This window comes from Cherax quadricarinatus, chromosome 36, assembly GCF_038502225.1.
Source record: "Cherax quadricarinatus isolate ZL_2023a chromosome 36, ASM3850222v1, whole genome shotgun sequence".
In the NCBI taxonomy this organism is placed as follows: Eukaryota; Metazoa; Arthropoda; class Malacostraca; order Decapoda; family Parastacidae; genus Cherax; species Cherax quadricarinatus.
Window position 1 is genome coordinate 2,797,548 of NC_091327.1, and position 19,082 is coordinate 2,816,629.

General features: G+C 40.7%; 1 protein-coding gene across 4 annotated transcripts in view; it reads right to left on the reverse strand.

Annotated features, from left to right (window-relative positions):
• The window catches only part of LOC128702282 (carboxypeptidase B), a 130,402-nt gene extending 111,711 nt beyond the window's left edge, over positions 1-18,691 (reverse strand). For all 4 annotated transcript variants that reach the window (XM_070091667.1, XM_070091666.1, XM_070091668.1 and 1 more), the window contains exon 1: positions 18,534-18,691. In XM_070091667.1, the coding sequence (XP_069947768.1) occupies positions 18,534-18,601 (68 nt within the window). In that variant the 5' untranslated portion in view covers positions 18,602-18,691. The remainder of the gene's footprint in view (positions 1-18,533) is intronic.
• Positions 18,692-19,082: the final 391 nt, after the last annotated feature.

Sequence of the window (19,082 nt, forward strand, 5' to 3'; positions counted from 1 at the left end):
ATGAGAGTGAGGAGTTTCACAAACAAATCATGGAGAGATTACCAAACATCATAGGACTCTAGGAGATATCAAATTCGATCTTCATGAATGGGTAACAGATTCTGAGAAAAGACAGAAGGAACAGAGGAGGAGTAGAGATGGAAAGAACATAGGAGGAGTAGAAATGGAAGGAACATAGGAGGAGTAGAGATGGAAAGAACATAGGAGTAGAGATGGAAGGAACATAGGTGGAGTAGAGATGGAAGGAACATAGGAGGAGTAGAGATGGGAGGAACAGAGGAAAAGCAGGTGACTACATAAAAGAAACACTTAAAACTGGGGTTTCCAAAGTGAGGACAACAGTGATGTTCAACCCTCCACTAAATAGCAAGAGACCAAGACAAATCTATAATGATAGCAATAGGGTATGTTTGCCCCCATGTGCAGGGCAAGGCTACTGGCCACAAGTCACAGACCACCAGATAAACAGGCTGAAGAAGGTATCTGGGAAACTCACAAGAAATGACCAGGAAGTTTCTGTAAAGTTCAACACAAGATTTAATGAGGTATCTCAGAGACAGGAAAGATTTCGGAAGAGTGCACCAGCAAGTGTTGGACACAATACACCACCGAGGAGGTGAAGAAACTGCTATGTGAGTTAGATACCTTGAAGGTGGTGAGACCAGATAATATCTCTCTATAGGCCTTGAGAGGAGCAGAGGTACTGTGTTTCCCTTTGGCAACAATCTTCACTGGTCTATCGAAATAGGGCAACTTCCAGAGGTGTGGAAGATAGCATGTATCGCATGTAAATTTATAGAGAAGATTACTCCAAACAGAAAGGATCGGCTTCATACATGACAACCAGGACGGTTCAAGGAGGAAAAATTCTGCTTAACACACCTTAACACACCTTATGACAAGGTACCAGAATTAAGACAGGAGAGAGGGATGAGTAGATGCATTTTATTGGACTATAAAATTTTCGCATAAGAGACTGGTACAAAAGCAAGAGAATCAGGCAAACAGGAAAAGCACTGCAGTGAGTCAGGAAATATCTGACAGGAAGGAAAGGAGTGATGTTACGTGACGAGGTGTCCAAATAAGTGCACGTGACAAGTGGGGTTCCGGTGCTGTATCTTATACGTATGTTTCATGCTTCGAGTATGTTGCATTTTATGCAAAGGGTTTAACGATCAATAGTGTATCTGTAATTAATCAGTACCTGGTTCACTGGCCAATCACGGACAAGCCCACCAAAGCTGAAGCAACATGGTTTATTTGTGCTAGGTGAATTGACAGACTTGCCTGAGCTGCTGGATGAGCACGGTACATTCTTTGGCTTCTGCTGTTGCCATCTTTTATCACCGTGTGGTACACTTACTATTCCACCTCTGTACCTACTGTACAGGGAAATACAAGTCATATACTATTGTTGAGTTTTGTTTGGTCCACTCTGAATCCCATTATGACCAGGTCACAGGACATACTGTATCTGTGTTCATGATATGGAAGCTCTGTCCGGGAGCTGGTTCTTGAGTTGGTCTTAGTATCATTCAGATTGTCTTTGCTATCGATTTCAGCAGTGAGTGTCAGCCTTGCTGCCACTTTCGGCATTGTGTATCAGCCTTGCTATAGCTTTTGGCAATGCCTGTCTGTCTAGCTATTGTGTGTATATCCACAAGTCGTACTGTGCTATTGCTAAATGCTGCGTGAATCGCAAACAGCGTTTTATAGTGGTTTGTGCCACCATGCGAGGCAACTGGTGTGTGAGTATACTCTTCTAAAATTTCCCAAACTATCTGTACATCGCTGCTGGCGAATTGTTCGTTCCATTTTCATAGAATACCAACAAACTCTTACTGCTGCCCACCTTAGTGACGTTATTCGTACCAAATTAAAGACTGAAGCAAGTATGGCGCACCAAACTGAGGTATCTCCTGTTACAGAGCTATTAATCACCGATCTCAGTTTAGGTTCCTTCGTAGTGTGAGAGGGCCGACACAAGAGCAATCAGACCAGCAATTTCGTGAAGCAGGTGGTGCATCGGGTTTGTCTCAGGGCGAGTCAGCATCGTTGATGCTTGAGTTAGCTAAACTCAGTGTTGAAACAACCAGAGAGCAACGTGCATTTGCATAAGAGGAGTTTCATCGAGAGAAAGAGTGGAGGGAATTTAAGCAGAATGTTAGTAACAATTTTAGCATGCAAAAAGCAGTGCCGTTAGTACCTCGTTTCGTATGTGCTTAAGCAGTAAAAGACCTACAGAAACTTTAGCTTCATACGTAGATCGTTCGGGCTTGGATCCGATAAAACCAGTTTCACAATGCAATTGTCAGTATTTATTCTTGAATATTTTGTACGGTTTTGATCACCATAATTGTGACAGAATATAAACAAAATAACCAAGAGTCCTAGACGGTATCCAGCACAGAGCGAAGATACCACAACTATGACAAATTTTGTATATTTCTCGTTTAGGGAAAAAATTTAATTTCCCTTTGCAAGTAAAAAGTTATGAAGTAGCTTAATACAAAAAATATGATATTCTAATAATATAAATTTCAATCAGAAAAGCACTTTAATATTTTCTAAAGCACTAGAGTAGGTTTAAAATATAAAGCCAATGATTTCAGCCGAGTGGAGTGAAGTACTTTTGTGCTTAACCCCACTGTAAACCATCTGCCAAACTGACTTATAGACTTAATAACATGGTTCTGTGTTCATACTGACTGTTATTACTTTCTGTGCAGACACAACAGTACACCGTGGAGAACTTATTCACAGGAAACAGCTCGACTTGTTGCAGCTTTTGTATTATGACAACTTCATACGATGAGGCCAGCATACATTTAGAAACTACCTGAGAGAAAGTAATAGCTTTCTCACTCCTTCACTCAGAATCTGTCTGAGCGAATATACAAATGCTCGCTCTTCTCTCGGAAACTATCCTAGTGAATATATTAAAGCCTTCCCTTCCACTCAGAAACTTCTGGAGTAAATATTCTAATGCTCTCTGTCGAATGAATACATAAACTCTCTCTCTCTCTCTCTCTCTCTCTCTCTCTCTCTCTCTCTCTCTCTCTCTCTCTCTCTCTCTCTCTCTCTCTCTCTCTCTCTCTCTTTGTCTCCTTCAATCAGAAATTATTATACTAACGCTCTCTCCCTCAACCAAAGTGAATATTCTTGCGCTCTCTCTCCTTCACTCAGAAGTGAATAAAGTAACGCTCTCTCTCTTAGAAGTGAACATTGTAACGCTCTCTCTCTTAGAAGTGAATATAGAAACGCTCTCTCGGAAGTGAATATAGTAACGCTCTCTCTCTTAGAAGTGAATATAGTAACGCTCTCTCAGAAGTGAATATAGTAACGCTCTCTCTCTTAGAAGTGAATATAGTAACGCTCTCTCGGAAGTGAATATAGTAACGCTCTCTCTCTTAGAAGTGAATATAGTAACGCTCTCTCTCTTAGAAGTGAATATAGTAACGCTCTCTCGGAAGTGAATATAGTAACGCTCTCTCTCACTCAGAAGTGAATATAGTAACGCTCTGTCTCACTCAGAAGTGAATATAGTAACGCTCTGTCTCACTCAGAAGTGAATATAGTAACGCTCTCTCTCACTCAGAAGTGAATATAGTAACGCTCTCTCTCACTCAGAAGTGAATATAGTAACGCTCTCTCTCACTCAGAAGTGAACATAGTAACGCTCTCTCTCACTCAGAAGTGAATATAGTAACGCTCTCTCAGAAGTGAATATAGTAACGCTCTCTCTCTTAGAAGTGAATATAGTAACGCTCTCTCTCTTAGAAGTGAATATAGTAACGCTCTCTCTCACTCAGAAGTGAATATAGTAACGCTCTCTCTCACTCAGAAGTGAACATAGTAACGCTCTCTCTCACTCAGAAGTGAATATAGTAACGCTCTCTCAGAAGTGAATATAGTAACGCTCTCTCTCTTAGAAGTGAATATAGTAACGCTCTTTCAGAAGTGAATATAGTAACGCTCTCTCTCTTAGAAGTGAATATAGTAACGCTCTCTCGGAAGTGAATATAGTAACGCTCTCTCTCACTCAGAAGTGAATATAGTAACGCTCTGTCTCACTCAGAAGTGAATATAGTAACGCTCTCTCTCACTCAGAAGTGAATATAGTAACGCTCTCTCTCACTCAGAAGTGAATATAGTAACGCTCTCTCTCACTCAGAAGTGAATATAGTAACGCTCTCTCTCACTCAGAAGTGAACATAGTAACGCTCTCTCTCACTCAGAAGTGAACATAGTAACGCTCTCTCTCACTCAGAAGTGAATATAGTAACGCTCTCTCTCACTCAGAAGTGAATATAGTAACGCTCTCTCTCACTCAGAAGTGAACATAGTAACGCTCTCTCTCACTCAGAAGTGAACATAGTAACGCTCTCTCTCACTCAGAAGTGAACATAGTAACGCTCTCTCTCACTCAGAAGTGAACATAGTAACGCTCTCTCTCACTCAGAAGTGAACATAGTAACGCTCTCTCTCACTCAGAAGTGAACATAGTAACGCTCTCTCTCACTCAGAAGTGAACATAGTAACGCTCTCTCTCACTCAGAAGTGAACATAGTAACGCTCTCTCTCACTCAGAAGTGAACATAGTAACGCTCTCTCTCACTCAGAAGTGAATATAGTAACGCTCTCTCTCACTCAGAAGTGAACATAGTAGCGCTCTCTCTCACTCAGAAGTGAACATAGTAACGCTCTCTCTCACTCAGAAGTGAACATAGTAACGCTCTCTCTCACTCAAAAGTAAAGATAGTAACGCTCTCTCTCACTTTGAAGTGAATATAGTAACGCTCTCTCTCACTCAGAAGTGAATATAGTAACGCTCTCTCTCACTCAGAAGTGAATATAGTAACGCTCTCTCTCACTCAGAAGTGAATATAGTAACGCTCTCTCTCACTCAGAAGTGAATATAGTAACGCTCTCTCTCACTCAGAAGTAAACATAGTAACGCTCTCTCTCACTCAGAAGTGAATATAGTAAAGCTCTCTCTACTCAGAAGTGAATATAGTAACGCTCTTTCTCACTCAGAAGTGAACATAGTAACGCTCTCTCTACTCAGAAGTGAATATAGTAACGCTCTTTCTCACTCAGAAGTGAACATAGTAACGCTCTCTCTACTCAGAAGTGAATATAGTAACTCTCTTTCTCACTCAGAAGTGAACATAGTAACGCTCTCTCTCACTCAGAAGTGAATATAGTAACGCTCTCTCTCACTCAGAAGTGAACATAGTAACGCTCTCTCTCACTCAGAAGTGAATATAGTAACGCTCTCTCTCACTCAGAAGTGAATATAGTAACGCTCTCTCTACTCAGAAGTGAATATAGTAACGCTCTCTCTCACTCAGAAGTGAACATAGTAACGCTCTCTCTCACTCAGAAGTGAATATAGTAACGCTCTCTCTACTCAGAAGTGAATATAGTAACGCTCTTTCTCACTCAGAAGTGAATATAGTAACGCTCTCTCTCACTCAGAAGTGAATATAGTAACGCTCTCTCTCACTCAGAAGTGAATATAGTAACTCTCCCTCTCACTCAGAAGTGAACATAGTAACGCTCTGTCTCACTCAGAAGTGAATATAGTAACTCTCTCTCTCTCTCAGAAGTGAATATAGTAACGCTCTCTCTCACTCAGAAGTGAATATAGTAACTCTCTCTCTCTCTCAGAAGTGAATATAGTAACGCTCTCTCTCACTCAGAAGTGAATATAGTAACTCTCTCTCTCAGAAGTGAATATAGTAACGCTCTCTCTCACTCAGAAGTGAATATAGTAACGCTCTCTCTCACTCAGAAGTGAATATAGTAACTCTCTCTCTCAGAAGTGAATATAGTAACGCTCTCTCTCTCTCAGAAGTGAATATAGTAACGCTCTCTCTCACTCAGAAGTGAATATAGTAACTCTCTCTCTCTCTCAGAAGTGAATATAGTAACTCTCTCTCTCTCTCAGAAGTGAATATAGTAACGCTCTCTCTCTCACTCAGAAGTGAATATAGTAACTCTCTCTCTCTCTCTCTCAGAAGTGAATATAGTAACGCTCTCTCTACTCAGAAGTGAATATAGTAACGCTCTCTCTCACTCAGAAGTGAATATAGTAACGCTCTCTCTCACTCAGAAGTGAATATAGTAACGCTCTCTCTCACTCAGAAGTGAATATAGTAACTCTCTCTCTCTCTCAGAAGTGAATATAGTAACGCTCTCTCTCACTCAGAAGTGAATATAGTAACTCTCTCTCTCTCTCAGAAGTGAATATAGTAACGCTCTCTCTCACTCAGAAGTGAATATAGTAACTCTCTCTCTCAGAAGTGAATATAGTAACGCTCTCTCTCACTCAGAAGTGAATATAGTAACGCTCTCTCTCACTCAGAAGTGAATATAGTAACTCTCTCTCTCTCTCAGAAGTGAATATAGTAACGCTCTCTCTCACTCAGAAGTGAATATAGTAACTCTCTCTCTCTCTCTCAGAAGTGAATATAGTAACTCTCTCTCTCTCTCAGAAGTGAATATAGTAACTCTCTCTCTCTCTCAGAAGTGAATATAGTAACGCTTTCTCTCTCTCAGAAGTGAATATAGTAACGCTCTCTCTCTCTCAGAAGTGAATATAGTAACTCTCTCTCTCTCTCAGAAGTGAATATAGTAACTCTCTCTCTCTCTCAGAAGTGAATATAGTAACTCTCTCTCTCTCTCTCAGAAGTGAATATAGTAACTCTCTCTCTCTCTCAGAAGTGAATATAGTAACTCTCTCTCTCTCTCAGAAGTGAATATAGTAACGCTCTCTCTCTCTCAGAAGTGAATATAGTAACTCTCTCTCTCTCAGAAGTGAATATAGTAACTCTCTCTCTCTCTCAGAAGTGAATATAGTAACTATCTCTCTCTCTCAGAAGTGAATATAGTAACTCTCTCTCTCTCTCAGAAGTGAATATAGTAACTCTCTCTCTCTCTCAGAAGTGAATATAGTAACTCTCTCTCTCTCTCAGAAGTGAATATAGTAACGCTCTCTCTCTCTCAGAAGTGAATATAGTAACGCTCTCTCTCTCAGAAGTGAATATAGTAACTCTCTCTCTCTCTCAGAAGTGAATATAGTAACTCTCTCTCTCTCTCAGAAGTGAATATAGTAATTCTCTCTCTCTCTCAGAAGTGAATATAGTAACTCTCTCTCTCTCTCAGAAGTGAATATAGTAACTCTCTCTCTCTCTCTGAAGTAAATATAGTTACGCTCTCTCTCTCTCAGAAGTGAATATAGTAACTCTCTCTCTCTCTCAGAAGTGAATATAGTAACTCTCTCTCTCTCTCAGAAGTGAATATAGTAACTCTCTCTCTCTCTCACAAGTGAATATAGTAACTCTCTCTCTCAGAAGTGAATATAGTAACGCTCTCTCTCTCTCAGAAGTGAATATAGTAACTCTCTCTCTCTCTCTCAGAAGTGAATATAGTAACTCTCTCTCTCTCTCAGAAGTGAATATAGTAACTCTCTCTCTCTCTCTCAGAAGTGGATATAGTAACTCTCTCTCTCTCTCAGAAGTGAATATAGTAACTCTCTCTCTCTCTCAGAAGTGAATATAGTAACTCTCTCTCTCTCTCAGAAGTGAATATAGTAACTCTCTCTCTCTCTCAGAAGTGAATATAGTAACTCTCTCTCTCTCTCAGAAGCGAATATAGTAACTCTCTCTCTCTCTCAGAAGTGAATATAGTAACGCTCTCTCTCACTCAGAAGTGAATATAGTAACTCTCTCTCTCTCTCAGAAGTGAATATAGTAACGCTCTCTCTCTCTCAGAAGTGAATATAGTAACTCTCTCTCTCTCTCAGAAGTGAATATAGTAACGCTCTCTCTCACTCACACACAAGTAAATATGTTGTACTAGTTTTTTTGTACCTTTGTACATGTTATATGGCTTACTAATAATCACTGAGTATACCTCAAAAATGAACACATGAACAATAAGCATATCTGGCAGAGGAACATATGAACCCTCATCGTATGTTATAGATGAACATATTATCGCAGACTATGTCTGACAGACTAACACAAAGGAAATGCAATAGTAATAATAAACATAACATTAGGAGACAAGTAAACTCACGCGCCTCTTAGAGACTAACATGCGCACTATTTTCTCAGTATCAGTGTTGATAACGCACACTTATCATGACTTACATACGCACTATTTCGTCAGTATCAAAGTACTTGGGAAAAACAGATATAGAAACACCTTTCCTTATTTTCCCATGCTATCTGCAGGTGAAACTTCACCCATGATGCTGCTAAGGAAAGAAGCAACTAACAACTTTGCCAGGATCAGTGATAGAAGACGCACCACAAATATCCCACTGGACCATCAATGAAAAATGTTTATAGAAGTTTAACATACACAACTAATTATACTGCTACGATTTCTTCCACTATTGTCACCACAAAGTAACAGTGATGTCTTGACTGGTCATGACTGTTGGGGGATAATCCCAGACCGGTGATAATTTACCCCACTGATTATGACTTACTTGTGACAGATGATGACTTACTCATGAATGATAATGACTTACCAGTGACTGATGATGACTTACCCATGGCTAGTGATTTCTTACCCATGACATGTGGTGCCTTACACTTGACTGATGATGACTTACCAATGACTGTTGATGACACAGGCATGATTGTTAACACTGGTCTCCATTTGGAATGTTTATAATTTTTATTTTTATTCATGGTTGCGATCTTACATATTCTTGGACTGCTGATTGTAAATATCTATACCATTATGCTCTATCACATAAGAATTTTGAATAAAATATAAATTAATGATAAAAAATGTGAATTTTTAATAAATTGTTAATATATTAAAATTAAGCAAGTAATCATGGAAAAGCACTCTCTATTTATTATAAGAACATATGAATTCCAAATCAACATGAATCAAATCAAATGGTTTTATTGAAAAAATATGCTCCTAATGGTTAGCCTACATACCGAATCAAAGGAAGGAGGACCGCTTTGATTTTCACTTGTGCTGTGCATCGAGACCATTACGTTTCAACGACCAGCAGTAATCCGCCATCTTACTAACATTCTGTTTGCCCGCGTATCGAGTTTCCATGGTGCAAATATCCTGATGAAACCGCTATCTTTGCTCCTCACTGTAGTGAGCGCAAAAAGTACATCTTCACACTCATTCTAGACCCAAGTTGCTGGAAACTTGAAATCAGGTCTTGGATCATTTTTTCATATTCGGGGGAGCGTCTGTTTCCCAGGAAGTTGTGGACAATCTACTTGAATGAAAACCAGGCATTCACCTCGACACCTGCTAATGCTTCATCAAAATGCTGTCCTTCATCAATTTCCGAATCTGAGGGCCAACAAAGATTCCTGCCTTTAGCTTGCCTTCACTCAAACGAGGAAACTTTGACTCCAGGTACTTGAAAGCAGTTCCATTCTTGCTCAAGGCCTTAACAAAATTTTTCATAAGCCCTAATTTGCTGTGGAGTGGTGGCAGCAGAATTTTCTTGGGGTCAACTAGTGGCACAGTTTTCACGTTGTGATTTCCGGGTAAGAAGCTTGTTCTTGGTGGCCAGTGTTTTTGTTCATAGTGCTGGCTGTCTGCCTTACTATCCCAAAGACACAGAAAATAGGGATACTTGGTATATCCGTCTTGAAAACCTAGTAGGAGAGTAATAACTTTTAAATCACCACAAATGATTATAATTATAATCATGGGGGAGCGCTAAACTCGTACGATTATACAGCGCATGTAGTGGGGATGTGGAAAGTATTCAGACTCAATTCAGGGAACCGGAGCACAGATCCAATTCCCTAGATCAAGAACCCCTCACCAGCATCAAGGAACCTCCCTCGAGGGGTCACCACAAATGAGGAAATTGAGAGTCTGGTACTTGATTGCAGATATCAGTATCTTCTTATTTGTGCAAAATTCTGACATTTGGACACTATGGCCAATTGGCACAGATGCAGCTGTGTTGCCATTCTAGAGAAGTACAGCCTTTAAATTTCTTTTAGAAGAATCATTGGAGAATCTCCATTCATCTGCTTTGTATGACTTCCCTATGTGTTCAAAAGGCCAGAAATGTTTGAACAGAAAACTAAGGATTCTTCTTTGTCAAAGAACTGATGATGGTACCAAACGAGTGTTGCTCCAGGAATTAGAATCCTGTGTTCCTTCAGTCTAGAGCCAAGTAACTGTGCAATTTTGGAAGGTTAAGGTCTCTCGCCAAGTCATTGAGCTCAACTTGGTTGAAGGGTTTGGGATCGTCATTTGTTGGTGGTTCATAGTCTACTTCCATCTCCTTAGAATCACTGGTATCAGACTCTGATGAAATTTGCCATGTCTCAGGTGGCACAGGTACAGGAATATCTTCAGAGTGTGGAACAGGCCTTATTGATGAAAAAATATTTGGGGATATTATGCGATCTTTAGTCTTCTTGTTGAAACCAGATACTTCAATCATACAAAAGTAGCAGTCATCATGGTGGTTCATCTGCTTCCACCATACCATTGGTACTCCAAAGGGCATACATAAGTTTTCCAACTGACCACATTTGGAACTTACTGATGCAACTCTTGCAAGCTTTTTGTGGTGCAAATGGTTTGTCCTGGTCTCCAAGTTTGCATCCAAAATAAGCAAAGTAGCAGCGCTTCCCTAAAGGAGTAATGTTGCTCCGGGAATCTGAAGGTGTGAATTGCCCGCAAACATAGCAAAATACGCCTGATGAATTTATACAGTCTCTAGACATATTAATAATCCGAAAATAAAGAAAAATATATTAGATTTAACATTTGAGGCAATATAAGGTAAGCATTTTAATTGGTAATATATCACTTTCTCATTTACTTACGTTATACGAAAAGAGAAAAGTAACGTTTCCTGATGTGATAGAGATGAATAAAAAACACATTGAATCACTATTTTTCATATATATACCGAGAAAGATACCAGAGAGTCAATAAAAAAAATCATGCAGACCAATGTAATGATTTACTGATGCCTGGAGATAATTTATCTGTTTATGATAACTTACCTATGACCGATAAGGGCTTCATATGACTTGTGGTTGCTTACGTAATATATTTGTAATTAAACTATCATAAGTGTTCACTCCAGTGATACTACTCCATTTATTGGTTTATTTCACTTATCTAAAAAAAATTTGTCAAAGCAATACTTTTGTAGGTTTTCTAAATTGAAATTCATACCTGTTCTGTTTACTGCCGTTTAGTTATAACTGTTAGTTAAAACTGTTAGCAAGACCTCTTAGTTAGAACGCTTATTTAGGACTGTTAGTTAGAATTCATAGGTAGAGCTGTTCGATTCATTTAATCTCTCAATATATAATAAGTCTGATACATTGGTTTGATCCTTTACATTTGTTCACAATGAACTGCTTCTATCATTTTTGGAATCATTACATCAACCTATTCAAATATTGCTCTTGTTCTTTGTAACCTCCAAAAATATTTGTCATCCTGTTTTTGTTTCTTAAGAACCCTTAAAGACAGTTTGTCAGACTTGGTGCACTCACAATTATATAACAGGAAGCATCTACCAGGTGAAGCATCTACCAGGTGAAGCATCTACCAGGTGAAGCATCTACCTGGTGAAGCATCTACCAGGTGAAGCATCTACCTGGTGAAGCATCTACCAGGTGAAGCATCTACCAGGTGAAGCATCTACCAGGTGAAGCATCTACCAGGTGAAGCATCTACCTGGTGAAGCATCTACCAGGTGAAGCATCTACCTGGTGAAGCATCTACCAGGTGAAGCATCTACCTGGTGAAGCATCTACCAGGTGAAGCATCTACCAGGTGAAGCATCTACCAGGTGAAGCATCTACCTGGTGAAGCATCTACCTGGTGAAGCATCTACCAGGTGAAGCATCTACCTGGTGAAGCATCTACCAGGTGAAGCATCTACCTGGTGAAGCATCTACCTGGTGAAGCATCTACCAGGTGAAGCATCTACCTGGTGAAGCATCTACCTGGTGAAGCATCTACCAGGTGAAGCATCTACCAGGTGAAGCATCTACCTGGTGAAGCATCTACCTGGTGAAGCATCTACCTGGTGAAGCATCTACCAAGTGAAGCATCTACCTGGTGAAGCATCTACCTGGTGAAGTATCTACCAGGTGAAGCATCTACCTGGTGAAGCATCTACCAGGTGAAGCATCTACCTGGTGAAGCATCTACCAGGTGAAGCATCTACCAGGTGAAGCATCTACCTGGTGAAGCATCTACCAGGTGAAGCATCTACCAGGTGAAGAATCTACCAGGTGAAGAATCTACCAGGTGAAGAATCTACCAGGTGAAGCATCTACCAGGTGAAGAATCTACCAGGTGAAGAATCTACCAGGTGAAGAATCTACCAGGTGAAGCATCTACCTGGTGAAGCATCTACCAAGTGAAGCATCTACCTGGTGAAGCATCTACCAGGTGAAGCATCTACCTGGTGAAGCATCTACCAGGTGAAGCATCTACCTGGTGAAGCATCTACCAGGTGAAACATCTACCAGGTGAAGCATCTACCTGGTGAAGCATCTACCTGGTGAAGCATCTACCAGGTGAAGCATCTACCTGGTGAAGCATCTACCTGGTGAAGCATCTACCAGGTGAAGCATCTACCAGGTGAAGCATCTACCTGGTGAAGCATCTACCTGGTGAAGCATCTACCTGGTGAAGCATCTACCTGGTGAAGCATCTACCTGGTGAAGCATCTACCTGGTGAAGCATCTACCTGGTGAAGCATCTACCTGGTGAAGCATCTACCTGGTGAAGCATCTACCAGGTGAAGCATCTACCAGGTGAAACATCTATCAGGTGAAGCATCTACCAGGTGAAGCATCTACCTGGTGAAGAATCTACCTGGTGAAGCATCTACCTGGTGAAGCATCTACCTGGTGAAGCATCTACCAGGTGAAGCATCTACCTGGTGAAGCATCTACCAGGTGAAGCATCTACCAGGTGAAGCATCTACCTGGTGAAGCATCTACCAGGTGAAGCATCTACCAGGTGAAGCATCTACCAGGTGAAGCATCTACCAGGTGAAGCATCTACCTGGTGAAGCATCTACCTGGTGAAGCATCTACCAGGTGAAGCATCTACCAGGTGAAGAATCTACCAGGTGAAGCATCTACCAGGTGAAGCATCTACCTGGTGAAGCATCTACCAGGTGAAGAATCTACCAGGTGAAGAATCTACCAGGTGAAGAATCTACCAGGTGAAGAATCTACCAGGTGAAGCATCTACCTGGTGAAGAATCTACCAGGTGAAGAATCTACCAGGTGAAGAATCTACCAGGTGAAGAATCTACCAGGTGAAGAATCTACCAGGTGAAGCATCTACCAGGTGAAGAATCTACCAGGTGAAGCATCTACCAGGTGAAGAATCTACCAGGTGAAGAATCTACCAGGTGAAGAATCTACCTGGGTCTGTCACAAGTGAGTCAAAGTCACTCTGGAGTGTATATAGGAAGATGTCCCAAGATTCTAAGTTCAAAGTAAAATATCCTGACAATTTAACTGAAAATAAAATCTTCCATTACAACTATTTTCATCAGTGCAACTAATGTGACATTTTTATTGTGGCAACGTTTCGCTCTCCAGGAGCTTTGTCAAGCCGTTACAAACAGTACATGGACACAGAGGGTATATATAGGCTCAGTGAGGTGCAATACTAGTGGTAGTGATATTAGTAGTAGTAGTAGTAGTAGTAGTAGTAGTAGTAACACAATATGGTAGAACAATTAACTCTCACATGAGTAAAAGGATATAAAAGCTATAACTTGGGTAACATAAAAATAGGTTAGACAAATATTTCTAGGATATAGAAGGCCTGTTTCAATGTTCATTCTCTGTAATGTGCTTGTGTAGTATTAACAGGAGAGACTGTCACTATGTGATGGCAGGGTTTACTGTTTTCAAGAGGATTCTTGCTAAGACTTCAGAGATGGTGAAGCTGCCATTGTTTTGTTTAATTGTATTAAAAACAGCTATTAGTGAAGATTCAAGGCACTTGTGTCAGCGGAAATTGGTTTCTTTGATCACTAGTTGGGCGTCCCTGAATTTGATGAAATGATTGGTGGAATTTCGGTGTTGTACACAGGCGTTGTTCAAGTTATTGTTCCTACATGCGTAAATGTGTTCATTGAGGAGGGTGTCGAGGTTTCTTGCTGTTTCACCTACATAAATCTTGTCGCAGCCTCCACAGGGTATAGTGTAAACCCCTGCGTTGACTGGTTCGTGGTGCTTTGATTTTGTTCTGGTTAGATCCTTTATTGAATTGCTGGAAGCGCTTCAATAAAGGATCTAAAGTGCTTCCAGCACTTCAATAAAGGATCTAACCAGAACAAAATCCAAGCACCACGAACCAGTCAACGCAGGGGTTTACACTATACCCTGTGGAGGCTGCGACAAGATTTATGTAGGTGAAACAGCAAGAAACCTCGACACCCTCCTCAATGAACACATTTACGCATGTAGGAACAATAACTTGAACAACGCCTGTGTACAACACCGAAATTCCACCAATCATTTCATCAAATTTATGTCTACAGGGTTTTGAACCCAGTAAATTTTATTTCTTGCTCTTCGGAATTTGTATTGATCAATTATTCAAACAATATTTAAAAGTCTATGTGACATCCCTCTCAATTAATTTTGGCAATTAAAAAATCATTGAGAAATGTATTTTGGGTCAATGTTTACTTTACGGTCAGGTGTCTTGTTATTTTGTTAATTCTACAGTTTTAACAACGTTTTGTTATGTACAAATATATATTTAGTGCCAATGGAAAAATATCTTTTCTTTATATAACCTAATGTTCCTCGACCTAACCTAACCTAATGTTCCTCGACCTAACCTAACCTAATATTCCTCGACCTAACCTAACCTAATGTTCCTCGACCTAACCTAACCTAATGTTCCTCGACCTAACCTAACCTAATGTTCCTCGACCTAACCTAAACAAATGTTCCTCGACCTAACCTAACCTAATGATCTTCGACCTAACCTAACCTAATGATCCTCGACCTAACCTAACCTAATGTTCCTCGACCTAACCTAATGTTCCTCGACCTAATCTAACCCAATGTTCCTCGACATAACCTAATGTTCCTCGACCTAACCTAACCTAATGTTCCTCGACCTAACCTAATGTTCCTCGACCTAACCTAACCTAATGTTCCTCGACCTAACCTAATGTTCCTCGACCTAACCTAACCTAATGATCCTCGACCTAACCTAACATAATGTTCCTCGACCTAACCTAACCTAATGTTCCTCGACCTAACCTAACCTAATGTTCCTCGACCTAACCTAACCTAATGTTCCTCGACCTAACCTAATGTTCCTCGACCTAACCTAATGTTCCTCGACCTAACCTAATGTTCCTCGACCTAACCTAACCTAATGTTCCTCGACCTAACCTAACCTAATGTTCCTCGACCTAACCTAATGTTCCTCGACCTAACCAAACCTAATGTTCCTCGACCTAACCTAACCTAATGCTCCTCGACCTAACCTAACCTAATGTTCCTCGACCTAACCTAATGTTCCTCGACCTAACCTAATGTTCCTCGACCTAACCTAATCTTCCTCGACCTAACCTAACCTAATGTTACTCGACCTAACCTAATGTTCCTCGACCTAACCTAATGTTCCTCGACCTAACCTAATGTTCCTCGACCTAACCTAATGTTCCTCGACCTAACCTAATGATCCTCGACCTAACCTAGCCTAATGTTCCTCGACCTAGCCTAATGTTCCTCGACCTAACCTAATGTTCCTCGACCTAGCCTAATGTTCCTCGACCTAATCTAATGTTCCTCGACCTAACCTAACCTAATGTTCCTCGACCTAACCTAATGTTCCTCGACCTAACCTAATGTTCCTTGACCTAGCCTAATGTTCCTCGACCTAACCTAATGATCCTCGACCTAACCTAACCTAACAATGCTCTTCGACCTAACCTAATGTTCCTCGACCTAACCTAATGTTCCTCGACCTAACCTAACCTAATGTTCCTCGACTTAACCTAACCTAATGTTCTTCGACCTAACCTAACCTAATGTTCCTCGACCTAACCTAATGTTCCTCGACCTAACCTAATGATCCTCGACCTAACCTAACCTAATGTTCTTCGACATAACCTAACCTAATGTTCCTCGACCTAACCTAATGTTCCTCGACCTAGCCTAATGTTCCTCGACCTAACCTAATGTTCCTCGACCTAACCTAATGTTCCTCGACATAACCTAATGATCCTCGACCTAACCTCACCTAATGTTCCTCGACCTAATCTAACAATTTTCCACGACCTAATCTAACAATTTTCCACGACCTAACCTAACAATGTTCCTCGACCTAACCTAACAATGCTCCTCGACCTAACCTAACACTGTTCCTCGACCTACCCTAACAATGTTCCTCGACCTAACCTAACAATGTTCCTCGACCTAACCTAACAATGTTCCTCGACCTAACCTAACAATGTTCCTCGACCTAACCTAACAATGTTCCTCGACCTAACCTAACAATGTTCCTCGACCTAACCTAACAATGTTCCTCGACCTAACCTAACAATGTTCCTCGACCTAACCTAACAATGTTCCTCGACCTAACCTAACAATGTTCCTCGACCTAACCTAACAATGTTCCTCGACCTAACCTAACAATGTTCCTCGACCTAACCTAACAATGTTCCTCGACCTAACCTAACAATGTTCCTCGACCTAACCTAATGTTCCTCGACCTAACCTAATGTTCCTCGACATAACCTAATGATCCTCAACCTAACCTCACCTAATGTTCCTCGACCTAATCTAACAATTTTCCACGACCTAACCTAACAATGTTCCTCGACCTAACCTAACAATGCTCCTCGACCTAACCTAACACTGTTCCTCGACCTACCCTAACAATGTTCCTCGACCTAACCTAACAATGTTCCTCGACCTAACCTAACAATGTTCCTCGACCTAACCTAACAATGTTCCTCGACCTAACCTAACAATGTTCCTCGACCTAACCTAACAATGTTCCTCGACCTAACCTAACAATGTTCCTCGACCTAACCTAACAATGTTCCTCGACCTAACCTAACAATGTTCCTCGACCTAACCTAGCAATGTTCCTCGACCTAACCTAACAATGTTCCTCGACCTAACCTAACAATGTTCCTCGACCTAACCTAACAATGTTCCTCGACCTAACCTAACAGACAACTGTACAGTTAGTCTCGGTTAGGTTCGATTTTATTAAGATGGATTACTTTTTTGAATTTACTATCAAACTACACTTTTCTCCTATTTGTCAAAAGTATATTTTTAATGAAAAATCTTCTTTAAAAATTACGTAAATAAAAATTAACAATTTTCCCATGAGAATGTGTAACGGGGAAAAAAGTTAACAAATACCGTCTTGTTTTAATCCTCTACTTTCCCAACACTTCCTCCTAAATAACAACGTCGCAGGACAGGTTAAGTAATAAAGGAAAACTATTCGATTAAAGAATATAAAATAGTGTGAGTTCCGAACCATCATCAGCCACTTGTCTTACTGTTTTTATAACGGTGTCATGTTGTCTGTTTATAAAAGGATCAGCTGACTTTCTAGAGCATCGTAAGTTCCCGGACCGGAAGAGTACCGGTGAATAAAAAAAAAAAAGTTTCCCCTGACTGGTGATGACTTACCTCAGAATGGTGATAATTTACCGAGCTGCAGTGGTGACTTGCCGATGCATAGTGATGTTTTACCTTTAAATAGTGATGACTACTAAGAATACAAGCCAATACAAGTCAACAAAACAAGGGAATCAGCAGGCCAGAGCAAGAAGGCAGACACGACAGGGGTAGATTTCTTTACACATGAATTCCTTCAATGCTACTTTACAATATTTATATATATAAAGATATAATAATATGAAATAGTATAACAAAGCGACTCAAGGCATGAGTAGACACGACCAGTGTCTGCGGATGTCTGCTACCCAGCCAGGTGTGACGTCACCTTGACTGAAGTAGCCGACTTGTAAGTGACTGGCGGATTGAACAGGACAATAAGCTCAGCAGTGGGGCCCCAGAACTGCTACACTCCTAACTGATATTTCACTAGTTCAGAGGGAATGCCAAATGGCTGTGACGAACATCGAATGAAATGTAAAATACTTGGCTCACGCCACAATGACTAACATATTACTGACGTTGACTTAGTCATGGCTAATAATGATTGTACCATAATTAGGACAGAGTAACTATAGATGGTGATGGCGTAACACTAACAAGTTGCTGGAGATTACTAACTCATAATTAAAGATGACTTACTCATGAATGATGATTTACCCATGAATAATGATGATTTACCCATGAATGATGATGGCTTTACCATGAATGATGATGACTTACCCATGAATGATGATGACTTACCAATGAATGATGATGACTTACCCATGAATGATGATGACTTACCAATGAATGATGATGACTTACCCATGAATGATGATGACTTACCAATGAATGATGATGACTTACCCATGATATGTAGTAGGTGAGGCGGTGAGAGAAGCCACCCCAAACAAGAGAGTGAAGACAATCTTCATTGTTGTGTCGTGTCGTCAAACAGAAGCAACAAGTGCGGGAGAGGAGTTACTTGTACATGCTTATATAGTCTGAGCCAGAGTGGGCGGTACTATCTTCTGTCCTGCTTACTGTCGCACCACCAGTCACCCATCATTGTACCACCAGTTACCCATCCTTGCACCACCAGTCACCCATCATTGTACCACCAGTTACCCATACTTGCACCACTAGTCATCGATTCTTGCACAACCAGTCACCCATCTTTGCACCACCAGTCATCAATTCTTGCACAACCAGTCACCCATCCTTGCACCACCAATCACCCATCCTTGCACCACCAGTCACCCATTGTCATGTGGGGGATCGATAACGTGGATTGGGTAATAATACTAACGTTGGCTGATTAGTACATATAATTATAACGGGGTGTTAATGTTGCAGTTTAAAAACTGTAGTGTAACGCACCCTTCTGGCAAGACAGTGGTGGAGTGAATGATAGTG